This window comes from Sturnira hondurensis, unplaced genomic scaffold (genome assembly GCF_014824575.4).
Source record: "Sturnira hondurensis isolate 20B ecotype Veracruz unplaced genomic scaffold, ASM1482457v3 Scaffold0020579, whole genome shotgun sequence".
Taxonomy (NCBI): domain Eukaryota; kingdom Metazoa; phylum Chordata; class Mammalia; order Chiroptera; family Phyllostomidae; genus Sturnira; species Sturnira hondurensis.
The window spans coordinates 4,016,473-4,028,880 of NW_028093210.1; the positions used below are offsets into that span (position 1 = coordinate 4,016,473).

At 50.6% G+C, this 12,408-nt stretch overlaps 1 protein-coding gene and 1 pseudogene across 3 annotated transcripts; one reads left to right on the forward strand and one right to left on the reverse strand.

Annotated features, from left to right (window-relative positions):
• Nucleotides 1-728, reverse strand: LOC118975801 (GTP-binding nuclear protein Ran-like; annotated as a pseudogene).
• Nucleotides 729-1,108: 380 nt separating this feature from the next.
• On the forward strand, nucleotides 1,109-12,304 carry ALG1 (ALG1 chitobiosyldiphosphodolichol beta-mannosyltransferase). 3 transcript variants are annotated; one of them, XM_037029960.1, is made up of 13 exons: nucleotides 1,109-1,348; nucleotides 2,268-2,345; nucleotides 2,468-2,571; nucleotides 3,787-3,935; nucleotides 5,636-5,725; nucleotides 6,088-6,198; nucleotides 6,946-7,067; nucleotides 7,258-7,296; nucleotides 7,599-7,658; nucleotides 8,446-8,556; nucleotides 9,782-9,896; nucleotides 10,799-10,874; nucleotides 11,836-12,304. In XM_037029960.1, exons 1-13 carry the CDS (start codon nucleotides 1,141-1,143, stop codon nucleotides 11,965-11,967), a joined length of 1,395 nt encoding a protein of 464 aa, XP_036885855.1. In that variant the 5' UTR covers nucleotides 1,109-1,140; the 3' UTR covers nucleotides 11,968-12,304. The 3 variants fall into 3 exon arrangements, with proteins under 3 accessions (XP_036885855.1, XP_036885857.1, XP_036885856.1); XM_037029961.1 differs by lacking the exons at nucleotides 1,109-1,348; nucleotides 2,268-2,345 and having other exon boundaries at nucleotides 2,507-2,596; XM_037029962.1 differs by lacking the exons at nucleotides 2,268-2,345; nucleotides 2,468-2,571; nucleotides 3,787-3,935 and having other exon boundaries at nucleotides 1,270-1,348.
• Nucleotides 12,305-12,408: the final 104 nt, after the last annotated feature.

Genomic DNA, 12,408 nt, shown 5'->3' on the forward strand with positions numbered 1-12,408 from the left:
CTAGCCTTTCTCCCAGGGTGTCATCCTCATCCGAGAAGTGGTGGTCTGGGCAACCTCTGGAATTGAGATTGTGCTCACACTGTGCTGCCGAGGCTGGGTCCTTGGCAACCTCTGGTGGTGCAAGAGCAGGCTAGGTGACACTCTAAGTTAGGGTCTTCAGTTAGTTTTCTAGCAAGCCAGTGGAAGGGCTTTTCAGAGGTGGAGTTATTTTTGGCAGAAATATCATAGTACTGAAGATTATTCTGGTGGAAGAAGATTGATTTTGCCTTCACTGTCCTTCAAATCCACTTCGTTGCCACACTACCCGATGGGGATGCTTTCCTGCACTCACACCAGGTCTCCATGTCACGTTCTTCTAAGTAACTCTCGAGGTGACATCGAACATTATGATGGAGCGCTGGGCTTGCATGTAATAGCCATCGCTCAGTGGGCGGCACTTCTGGCCAGCTGTATCCCACACATTGAACTTGACAGGCACTCTACTGGTGTGATACGGGAGGGGATGGACTTCAACAACCAAGGTGGCTACAAATTTCCCAAATTCACCACATGATGTTTCACAAATGTAGTTTTCCCAGTCTGATCAAGCTTGGGGTTCTCCCTGGGCAACGGTCGCGATGTTTAAACTTCGTGATGTTAACTTCCAGAAGTATCTCAGGCCTGTCTGACTGAGAGCTGGAAAGATCAGAGATTAGTTTTCATTTTACAGACATGGAACCAGTCAGCATTTACTTTTTGGCGTCTGACCTCTTTTCCCAAGATTAAGATTATGAGAGTCATCCTATATATATAATTTAAAGATTTTATATATTTTATTTTTAGACAGAAGGGAAAGAGAGGGAAACGGTGTGTGGTTTCTCTCTCACTATATCTTGAAACTTTTAAATAAAGTGCTCCTAGATTCCCACATGGTAAAAGCTTTACATTGACACGGCTAATTCTTGGACTTTAGGGACTCTTCCTGGGTTCCGTGGGTTGCTACTTAGGATGCCAGCCCCTCGCCTGCCTTTTCTCCGCCCCCCTGGGTGGGTAGGTGCGGGGGCGGGGGGGGGGAGCGGGGGCCGGAGTCAGCTGCGGCTGCGCATAGACAGCTTGCCCGCAGGGGAAACGCGGTCACGTGACCGAAAGCTGTCGGCCAAGATGGCTACCTCTTATGTGGCAGTGCTGGTGTTGTCCATTTACTTTGCGCTGCTGCTGCTGATCGCGTGGAAGCGCTGGGGGCGAGGACGTTCGCCCCGGCACGTGGTCGTCGTGGTACTGGGCGATGTGGGCCGCAGCCCCCGAATGCAGTACCACGCACTGGCATTGGCTCAGTGTGGCTTCTCCGTGACGCTTCTTGGATTCTGCAGTGAGTGCCGGTGATCTGGGAAGAAAGCAGCTCTCTCAGCTTTGATCACCCCAGAGGAGTCGGGGGTGGGGTGAGGACGCCCCTTTTTTGTCTCCTCTCACTGGCAGTTTTTCGAGACTGAACAACTGTTGTCAGGTTTCTGCCCAGTGGCTGGGGGTGGATGCCTAGGAACAGCCTAATGGAGCGCCTGCCTTATGCTAGGATAGTGCTGAGCTAAATGAACTCATTGCTTAGTTTCAGTCCTCCTAGTAAGTGGAAGGAAGGACCGGAACCTACGTGCATGTGACTCCAGGGCGAGTACCGATAACCGCATTCCAGAGGCTGCTCTTGTCAGGCTGTGTCCGAGGAGACAGGCAGGTTGTCTCCTCTGCATTACTCTTATGCAGAGCGCTGCTGGCAGGAGATGTTTTTCATTTGCGAAGCATGTCCAGCTTTTTCACTCCTTAGTGCAGGTTCAGGCGGGTCTATTCTTCCATCTTCCAGCATGTTAACATCTTTAGATAAAGAGTGGCTCATTTTGCTACCAGGAAAAAGCAGTAATAACATTCTTTGCATTGGGTCTCTGTTTAGAGTCTGCTATCCCAGGGTGAGGGGGGATGGAGTGGGACTGAATAGGGTTCACCCTGTAGTGGAGTAATTCCACCATCCAAGGAATCTAGATCAGTTTGTCAGCCTACTGTGTGCCAGGTATTGGGTTATGTAAAGGTGGTGAAGATTCGGGCCCTCCCTCTGTGGGCAGTTTAGTGGAATCTGGACGACAACTGGCCTCCTTCTCTGTTTTGGCTATCGAGGAACAGTGGGCTGTTTGGAAAAGCCCTATTTTCCAAAATACTCTCCACTATTTTGCCTGAGCTGGTGGATCATCTGACTTGAAGTTAGATCACACTGTCTGGTTCATTAAAGGGAACATTCTTTTCAGACTCTAAACCCCACCATGAGCTCTTGCAGAGTGACAGAATTCGGATTGTGCCTTTGACAGAACTTCAGAGACTTGCAGGTAGGACACAGGCAACTCCACATTCCTCTGAATCGGGGTGTCAGTGTGTTGGGAGGAGTAGGGGGGCGGCTGCACATTGCCAAGAAGCCCTTTGGTAGTGACATCTGTTTTCTGACTTGCAGTTGGGCCACACATTCTTCAGTATGGAATCAAAGTTGTATTTCAGGCGGTGCACTTGCTGTGGAAGTTGATGGGCAGGGAGCCAGCAGCCTACATCTTTCTCCAGGTGTATGTCAGCCCTGCTTCTTTCTGTGAGAATCACTGTTAACAATTTTCTTTACATTCCAGCCTTTAAAAATGTACAAGTTGGTAGATAAATTGCATATGTGTGTGTGTGTATAAACTTTTAAGAACAGAGTAGGAGTCTGTGGTGTGAATCCATTCTACTTATGGTACCAGTATAATGTATTTTTCTATGCCATTACAGATAAGTCTTACACTGTACTTATTGCATCTAAGTGTTTTATGTGTATTAACTCATTTAATCACTCACAACAATCCTAAGAAGTAGGTTCTTATATTACTTACATTTTAGAAATTAGGTGACCTACAGCCAGAGAAATTCAGTAAGTGGCTCATTACATGGCTAAGAAGGGCTAGAGGCAGGATTTGAACTAGGTAGTCAGTCCGGTTCTGGAGTTAAGCTCTTAACCCCTTCCCTTCCCATTTTATCATATAGAAGCACCTTTTAATTGGCTGATGTACCCTAATGTGTTTATTTATTCTCATCTTAATAGACACTTAGATTCTTAATTTTTAAAAAAAATTTTTTATTTAACTCTTGTTCAAGTACAGTTTTCTTTCTTGTATTCCCAGCCCTGCTCAATTTTTTTTTTTTTACTTTTACAAATAGTATGGCAAAGAACATCAGTGAACGTATTTTTTTTTTTGGTGTGTGGAACCAGTCTTTTTCTTGGGATAAATTCATAGGGGTCAAAACTCATGCACTTTATTTATTTATCTATATAAAATATTTTATTTAGTTAGTTTTAGAGAGAGAGAGGAAGGAAAGGAGAGAAACATCAATATGTGGTTACCTCTTGGCGCCTCCTACTGGGGACCTTGGCCTGCAACCCAGGCATGTGTCCTGATTGGGAATTGAATCAGTGACCCCATGGTTCACAGGCTGGCGCTCAATCCACTGAGCCACACCAGCCAGGGCAGAACTCATGCACTTTAAAACGTGGTGTGCTACTGGATAGTCCTAGAGTAAGGTTGGGACAATTTATCTTCCACCCAAGGGGATGGGATGTCTCTTCCCACACATAGGTACCATCACTAGCTGTTGTTAGGTATTTTAATTTCCACCTCACTTAATGCACCTCCTTGTTCCATTTTTTCTCTCCTTGATTATTGATAATCTTGGACTTTTCAAGTTGTTTCTTTTATGTCAATGATGGTCTGGTTTCCTCCTCTTCATTCAAGTCTCTCTTTTCCTCAGAACCCCCCAGGCCTGCCTGCTATTGCTGTCTGCTGGTTCGTGGGCTGCCTCTGTGGGAGCAAGCTCGTCATTGACTGGCACAACTATGGCTACTCCATTATGGGTCTGGTGCATGGCCCCAACCATTGCCTTGTTCTGCTGGCCAAGTGGTGAGGGTCTGGGAGGATGGTGCAGACACCTTCCCTAAACTGTGGTAGGAAGAAGGGCCTGTGCAGAGACTAGTGAAGCTGGTTCCTTGTATAACCTGTGGGGTAAGGGCTGGGCTGGGGAACCGGACTGATGCTGGTTAAAAGTGATAGAAACACGCCCAAGCAAAGGAAGGCGTCTTATTTTTTTAGATTTTATTTATTTTTTAGGAAGAGAGGGAGAAAGAGAGGGAGAGAAACATTGATTGGTTGCCTCCTGCATGCACCCTAACTTGGGGAGCAGGCCCACAACCCAGGCATGTGCCCTGACTGGGAATTGAATAGTTGACATTTTGGTCTGCAGGCTGACGCCCAACCCACTGAGCCACACCAGTCAGGGCAGGAGGCCATCTGTTACCTTGGGTGACAGAAAGTCTAGAGAAGTGGCTGACTTTGAGCTCAAAAAGGGTGTTGTCAGTACCTCTCACCTCTCTTCCCACACTCCCTCTTGGAGTTATTTCTTAGGTTTTGGGAGTTCCCCTTGCTTTTAGCTTCACCCTGTTGAGCTTGGTGGAGAGAGTGAGCCTCTGAGTGGCGCCTGCTGACCTGCCATCCTATGACCTTCCCACGGACACTGGGAGCTGTAGTACCCCATTGTCTCGGGCATCGGACAGGTGCTGCGCTGCAAGAGCTGGGGTCCAGGTGCGCCCAGACCAGGACCCCAAGGAAAAACTGGGGCTGCTGCTGGAGGATAGGGACACAGGCCTGCAGTGGATGAGACAGGGAGAGGGAAGGAGGGCCTGAGACGGCAGTTTTGACCTGGAGCAGGAAGAGTTGGTCTGTTCTGAGCCCCATCCAGTGTATAACACCTGCCTCAGTGGGGACTCGCAGCCTCAAGCCGTCCGCTTCGGCCTGTCCCCTGATAGGCCTTTCCTCCATGGTGGTAACAGTGGTGGCGGCAGCGGCAATTACTGAGCACTTGCTGCTGCATGGCAGGCTCAGGCCAGGGCCTTTAGCTCATTGAGGCTACGTGCCCGCCTTTTACAAGCCAGGAAACCGAGGCTGTGAACCGCGATGTTCACAGCTAATAAGTATGAGGACCGAAATTCAGTCCCACAGCTAATAAGTGTGAGGACTGAAGCTCAGTCCCAGGCCATCCAGCTCCGGAGCTTCCTTTGCATCCTGAGTTAGGACAAGCCATGACCCACCAGTGGCGTTCATCTGGAGTCACTCCTTCCCCCTTTCCAGTTTTCTTTCAGTTGTGCCCTGCCATCAGGTCGCAGGTCAGTTTGGAGCTGATCTGTTGTTAAAGCCTCTCTAACATTTACTAAACTCCCTTTAAACACATTGGAAGGATCCTCAGCCTCAGTCTTTGCAGGGAACAGCACGCAGTGTGTCTAAAATTTAATAATGGAGACTTCATTATATATCTTCTTTCTATGGCAAGAGATACTGGATTTTCCCTTCTGTAGTGACACATGGTTTCCTTTGGAAGTTTTTCTGTTTAAGCTAAAAAGTGACACAGCGTAAAGAAAGGTGTGAAAGAAATAATAGCATAGGTCAAGCTCAGATAGTACAAACCCTGGTAAGTTGCCTTGCCAGTGCCCTGATTTGAGAGAGCTCAGCCCTTGCAGCTTCTGTATCCGAAGGTCTTGAGTCACGTGGTGGTTATGGTCATGAGGCCTAGCCCAGGGCTCCGGGCTGACCAATGATGTGTCTTTCAGGTACGAGAAGCTTTGTGGGCGCCTCTCCCACCTGAACCTGTGTGTGACCAATGAGATGCGGAAAGACCTGGCAGAGAATTGGGGCATCAAGTAGGGACCTTGGGTGGCGGGGTGGGCGGGGGGAGGGCGGTGGGTGAGGGGTCGCAGCACCAGTGGTCCTTGCTGCCTTGCCTGCTGTGCCAGGTTGGTGAGGCATCTGGAAATACCCAGAGGCCTGGGAGGTAGGAAGCTGAGGAGGAGGAGGCTAGAATTTCTTTCTCAGCCATCCTGATCACCCCGGCAGTTTTGATGTTAGACCTCTTTGTGCTTCCCTAAGTCATTCATAGCTTCTTATTGTCATTGTCTGAAGCCTGAATCCCCCAAGTGCCCTTCTTTTTCTAGATCCTCTTAGGTCTTCTATTCCTCAGGCCATTTCCCACCCCTCCTAGAGCCCTCCAATGATCTCGTTGCAGAGCTGTGACCCTCTATGACAAGCCAGCGTCCATCTTTAAAGAGACGCCCTTGGTCCTGCAGCACCGGCTCTTTATGAAGCTGGGCCGCACCTACTCTGCATTCAGGGCCAGGTAGGTCTCCCTGTCTTCTGTCTTCTCTTGTGTTTGTTGCTGTCCTGGCTTTTCCCGTCTCTTCGCTGTAGACCTGGGAATGCAGTAATCCACAGTTTGGCTAACTGGTTGCAGGCCCACTGCCTGTTTATAATTAAAGTTTTATTGGAATGCAGCACAGTCATTCATTTATGCATTGTCCATGGCTGCTTTCATACTACAACAGCAGAGCTGAGTTTTGCAAGAGATTGAGTGGCCCCCAGAGCCTGAAGTATTTATTCTCTGGCTATTTAAGGAAATGTTTGTCCTGCACAAGGCTGTAGTCATCTTTACCGTCCTCCCTGCGGGTTCCTGACCCTGTGGTGGGGTCTGGGGACCTGTGTGCTCAGTGGGGTGTCTCACAGATCTAAGGCTCTTGGAGTAGCTCTTCACACACCAGTTGTTTGCTCCTTTCAGTAACCTGGCAGCCAGTTGGGAAGTCACAGCTTAGTTGAGGGAATGATAAGAACAGTAAGCTGGTGAAGGCAGGGGCTGAGTCTGTCTTGTCTGCTGTTGTGACCTCAGCATCTGGCAACAAGTAGATATTGATAAAGAAAGCAAGGCTCACGTGTATGCCCAGGCCTAGGGTAATAGAGTCAGCTCGGTGTTTCTGACAAGGCCATACCCTGACCTTGGGGAGCCTCTGGGCCTCCCTCTGGTGGGAGATAGCCATCCTTGGTCCTGTGGGCCTGCTCTTTGGCATCTCACAGGCCCTGTCTGTTTGTTCAGCTCAGAACCCTTGGACCCGGCCACGGAGAGGTCAGCCTTTACGGAGCAGGATGCTGGAAGCGGGATGGTGACACGTCTTCATGGGCGGCCAGCCCTGTTGGTCAGCAGCACTAGCTGGACAGGTCTCAGGACCCTTCTGGGCACTTGGGGCTTGTACAAGCACCAGTCTGAGCCTGCATTCTCATCCCTGATAGGCCTGTGCCCCACGTGTCTTTGGGGTGCCCTAAGGTCCTGATCAGAAAGGGGAGGGCGTTGAGCTGGGCAGGGAACATCTTGAAACCAGCCATGACACTTAGTTCTCTTTTCTTGTAGAAGATGAAGATTTCTCCATCTTGCTGGCAGCATTAGAAAGTAGGTGTGTGGCTGTGATCAGGAGCTGGGCTTGTCAGGGGCTACTGAGCCTTGTATGGTGTTCTCTGCAGGGTGTTCCTGCCCCTAGGGCTGTAGGGTGGGCCAGCCCGAGCACTTGGGTGGTGGAGGGGGTGGCTCTGAGTTCCCATTTGGGTCATTGAGTGGCCAGGCCTTAGATCTGAGGTGCCACCTCTGGGAGAGTGATCTGTGTCTGGAAGGTGTCCCTCCCCTCACCCCTCCCTCATTCCTTCCCTCACCTGATTAGATGTTCCTGCTTATCATGTGTTTATTTTCATAAACAGAGTTTGAACAGATAATCCTGAATGGAGAAAGTTTTCCTTCTCTGGTCTGTGTGATAACAGGTACCGTCTGGAACCCTCCATGTTGCTCTGTGTAGGAGGGGGGCAGTGGAGAAGGGGGAAGGCAGCTGCCTTGGGGTCTTTCCTATGTCAGCCATGTAAAGCCCCTTCTCTCCTTAACCCTCATGGTAGCTCTCTGACATAAGATTTCCCATACCCATTTGACAGAGGGTGAAACTGAGGCTCAGAGGGACCTCATGGCAGGGCGTGGAATCTAGGTTTGAATGTCAGATAGTACATTCAGAGATCCTGAGCTTTTCACTTCTGCAGTGGTTTGCAGGCTTTTTATTTTATTTTATTTTTTAAATAAAGAGGCCACTCTCTGACATAAAACTGCTTCCAGAGTCGCCTGCTAGAGAGAGAAGCAGGGAGCTATAGTCGGAGGAGAAGGGTCCTGGGCCAGCTGTCCCACCTTGCACACTCCCCTTCTCCTGGCCCCTGGGCCACTAGGGTGGTGGGTGCCCACTGCGTGTGCTGTGCCACCTGGGGCGACTGGTTGGGCACTGGGGCTGTCTGTGAGGAGCTGAGTCTGGTTGGCACTCTGGCGCCCAGTCAGACTTTGTCCTGGCCACGCCCACAGCCTTTTGGGTACAGATTGTCATGGTTGCTGCGGTTAGGGGCCACACCCCTGTGGGGGGGTGGGTATTTCTGGAAGGGGCTGAATGGGGGCTTTATTGGAGCTGTGGGGTGTGGGCCTCTGTCTCATACCTTTGAGGGGCTTCTCAGGGGTGGGGCCTTGGATGGAGTCAGAGATGGGCCCAGTGCAGTGACTCCCCATTTTCTCTGCAAGGCAAAGGGCCTCTGAAGGAGCACTATCGCCGCCTCATTGACCAGAAGCATTTCCAGCACATCCAGGTCTGTACCCCGTGGCTGGAGGCTGAGGATTACCCCCTGCTTCTAGGTAAGAACACCTGGCAGGAGGCCTGCAGGGAGAGGGCTGAGGTTTCAAAGGGAATACTTTAGGGCTAGGGACTGACTTTTTACAAAAATGGCCAGATTGTAAATATTGTACTGGCCTCTGTTGCATATTCTTTGTTTCTACAACCCTTTAAAAATTAAAAGCCATTCTCAGCTCAAGGGCCACACACAACAAAGGTTTCAGACTGGGTTGGGCCCTGCTTCAGAAGCCACCTGGGACGGGTAGATGCCACCTGCCAGGAACCTGTCGGAGGAGCTTTTGGCTGAACTCCAGGAAAAGAGGCTGTTTCCTGGTATGCCAGCTCCCCCTTGCCTGGTGAGCTCGGCAGCTGTTGGCCAAGGGACTCTAAGAGGATCATGTCCTCTTAGCCACCACACCCTCCATTCAGTCCTGCTCTTCTGTTCAGGAAGAAGGGCTCGGCTGGGCTGGGGTGGGGCCCCCTCTTCTCCATGTGTCGGGGGAGGGGTAGTGCAGAGGTGACACGTGGAACTGTGCTGACTGTCCCAGTGAGGATGCCCTCCCCTCCTCCTCTTCCGGTCGTCACTGCCCTGGGGAGGGAAGCATTGGCTTGGTACTGATACGTCCCTAAGACCTCATCTTCCAGTAGCCAGTAAGCAGCCCTGGGCAGAGAGCCTTTGGTAGGTAGGCCTATCCAGCCAGTATTTAGTGACATGAAGTTGTTTATTTGGCTTTATTTTCAGTGACAGCTGGTTTTCTGTTGAGTCTGCTGTGGGTTCTTTTTCTAATTATTGAGATAACAGAGTTTGCTATTTTAACCGTTTTTCCATTTTTTAGTGTAGATACAACTCAGTGGCATGAACGACATTCACAGTGTTGTACAGTCACCATCACTGTCTGTTTCCAAAACAGTCTCATCGCCCCAAGCGGGAACTCTGACCCCAGGAAGCATAATTGCTGTGGAGTCTTTTAAAATAAATTGTGGTTAAGTAGAAAAAGGGAGTCAGTTTAAGTAAAAATGGTAGTAATGGGCAGATAGGTTTCAGACAGGGCTGAGTGGCCAGGAGTGGACACTGCTGTGACCTCTGGCCCTGCACCAGGCTGCTTGGCCAACTCCAGCCAGTTGTATGTGGGGTGGGGAGTGTTTTCCACTCTCACTTCCCCACCGGAGGCGCTGATCCACAGTCCTCGCAGCATGTGAGGTCAAAGGGAGCCTGGCCAGTGCTCTGACAGCCCCCACTCTCTGCAGGGTCAGCAGACCTGGGTGTCTGCCTGCACAAGTCCTCCAGTGGCCTGGACCTGCCCATGAAGGTGGTGGACATGTTTGGATGCTGCCTGCCCGTGTGTGCTGTGAACTTCCAGTGGTAGGAGCGGAAATGGAATCTTATTAGAATCAGGAGTTAGGTTCTCAGACCAGCAGCTGGGGGGAACCAGTGTAGTCAGAGCTGCCCCTTAGAAAGGCGCCACCTCCCGATCTGTGTAGCTGCACCAGGTGGCCCTGGGGAGTAGGAGTCCTCTCATATGGGCCAAGTCCTGCTGTAGGAGTTGGCTCCCATTCAGAGCTCATGTTGAACAAGAACTACGTGTCCTAAATAATCAACGTGGGGCTTGTGCTCAAAGGATAAAGTAGGGCTAGAATTGCCCACACAATTTACATGATTTTATTTTTCTCTCGGTCTCTTGTCAGAGCTCATTTACTTGGATTCAGATCAGTTAAAAAAGTATAATTCTCTGTCTCCACTCTTCCTGGCGAAGATGAGCGTTTGGAGGGCAGTGTTAGAAGAGGCTCTGGAAACAGTCCCTTCCGTGGGCTGAGGGGCCAGCCTCTGGACGGCAATCAGGATGTCAGACCCTCCCCTGAGCTGAGAGCTCTGCACGCTGTGCTACCCAGAGAAGTCACCCTTAATGTGCTGAGCCCACTTCCAGTTGCCCTTTACCTTGTTTCTTTGCTGTGCGATTAAGAGAAAAATGCAGAACCCACTGAGCACATTCTCACTGGGAAGAGTGTGGAGCAGAAGAGGTCAGATCCCCGTTCAGTGCCCCTCTGTCCCCACATTGGTTTGGGGTTTTGATGTGTATCCTCCCAGGACTATTTTCTTTTCAGACGTCAAATCTAAAAACAGATTCATTGGAACCAGACTGACTGTTCCTAACCCTGAGCTTAGCCCGCGGGTGGGGAGTGATGGTGTGGGGGTCCGGGTGGGCACCGTGGGGTTCTGGTTTCTTCTCCAGGCAGCTCTTAAGCCTCCCTCAATTGTCTCTGCAGCTTACACGAGCTTGTGAAACATGAGGAAAATGGCCTAATCTTCAAGGACTCAGAGGAACTGGCAGCTCAGCTACAGGTAGCCACATCTGCCCCCGTGCCTGGGCTCGCAGGGTTTGGAGGCTGGCAGAGCCACGCTACTGGATTCCTGGCTCCTGCAGCCCAGTGGGCTCAGGGGAATTAAGGTCTACCCCACCCGCTGTCTGGTTTGTGGAGCTTCTACCATGCAGGTGCTGGTGCACAGGTGGACTGTGTATGTCCCTTAGGGAGCAACTGGATATCAGGAGGGAGAGTGAGGAGTGAAGGGAGCTTCCCAAACCATCCTTGTAAGATGGGTGGGAATCTTCAAAGGATACTTATTTCTTATTACAAGAAGTAATATATCAATATTTTTGACAATTGAGATCATGGGTGGCACTTTCTGCAAAGGCCCAGCTAGAAAAACCTGTGGTGCGACTGTGTTTCAGTAAAACTTTATTTGCAGAGACAGGTGGAAGGCTGAATTTGGCCCACAGGCTGTAGTTTCAGACACCTGACTTAGTTTAGCAAAACTGGAAGAATGCAGACATTGCCTGGTTCCCAGCCTGTGGGCTGGATGGTGCTGGGCAGAGGCTGAGGGGTGGATGCTCTTGGTGGCAGGAACAGCATGGGTAGACGGGGTTACTGCAGGTGGGTGTGTGGATGGGCAACACTGCATCGTGGCTGAGCTGTCAAGTAGGACAGAGGAGGAGGTGGAGCGTGGCTGGGGTGTGAGGGCTCTAGAATACTTGGTGCGGGAGGGGGCTTGCTAGGTCGAGGATGTCGGGGTCGGAGATGTCTGAGACCAGTTCAACAGGCTGAGGGTGGAAGCTAGGCTGGCGGCACAGGGAGGCCCCTGGAGGCTCTTCAAACACTGGTGGCGGTAGTGTGGCCAGAGAGGGTGGGCTTCAGAATCACTGGCCTGGCAGCTGGTGTTTGGGGTATGGCAGGGGTCCAGGCTGCTGGGAAGAAGGGGCAGGGGAAGCAGTGATGAGGGAAGTTTCGTCTATTTTTTCTTCTAGGTGCTTTTCTCAAAGTTTCCTGATCCTTCTGGCAAGCTGAACCAGTTCCGGAAGAACCTCCGGGAGTCTGAGCAGCTTTGTTGGGATGAGAACTGGAAAGAGACAGTTCTCCCTTTGCTTATGGACACATGACTCTGTGGTCCAAAGACTGAACGCCCCTGAGCATGTCCTGGTGCTGAATGTCATGAGGGGAGACCCTGATGCTGATGCCAGCCCCACTCTGCTCTCCTGAGCTTCTTACCAGGAACTTGACTCACTCGGCTCCTCCAGACTCTCAGCTGCTGCCCCGTCCCTGGGCCAACTGTTTAGAGCAGCGCCTCCCAGTGGATGATAGTTGAAAGGACAGCAGCATGTACCGCTGTGGAATGAAGTTATTTCCCCACTTTCTTTTAAACTTCATTTAAGAGGCAAATTCTGTAAAGTTTCACGACATTTTTTGGTCAATAAAAAATCCTATGGTCCTTTCTAAGTTGCCTAACAGTCTCAATTCAGGACAGATTGGTGAAGGCAGCAAGGAAGTTTTCATTTAATTGGCGCTGGTGTAGATGGCTTCCCACTTTGGGAACATTTAGT

What these genes read in the sequence shown, in the direction of transcription:
- ALG1 (XM_037029960.1), top strand. Translation starts at nt 1,141, where the DNA reads ATGGCTACCTCTTATGTGGCAGTGCTGGTGTTGTCCATTTACTTTGCG. An exon ending in CAGCCTACATCTTTCTCCAG is followed by an intron (nt 2,572 to 3,786) that starts GTGTATGTCAGC and finishes TCTTTTCCTCAG; the next exon opens with AACCCCCCAGGCCTGCCTGC. An exon ending in GGATTACCCCCTGCTTCTAG is followed by an intron (nt 8,557 to 9,781) that starts GTAAGAACACCT and finishes CACTCTCTGCAG; the next exon opens with GGTCAGCAGACCTGGGTGTC.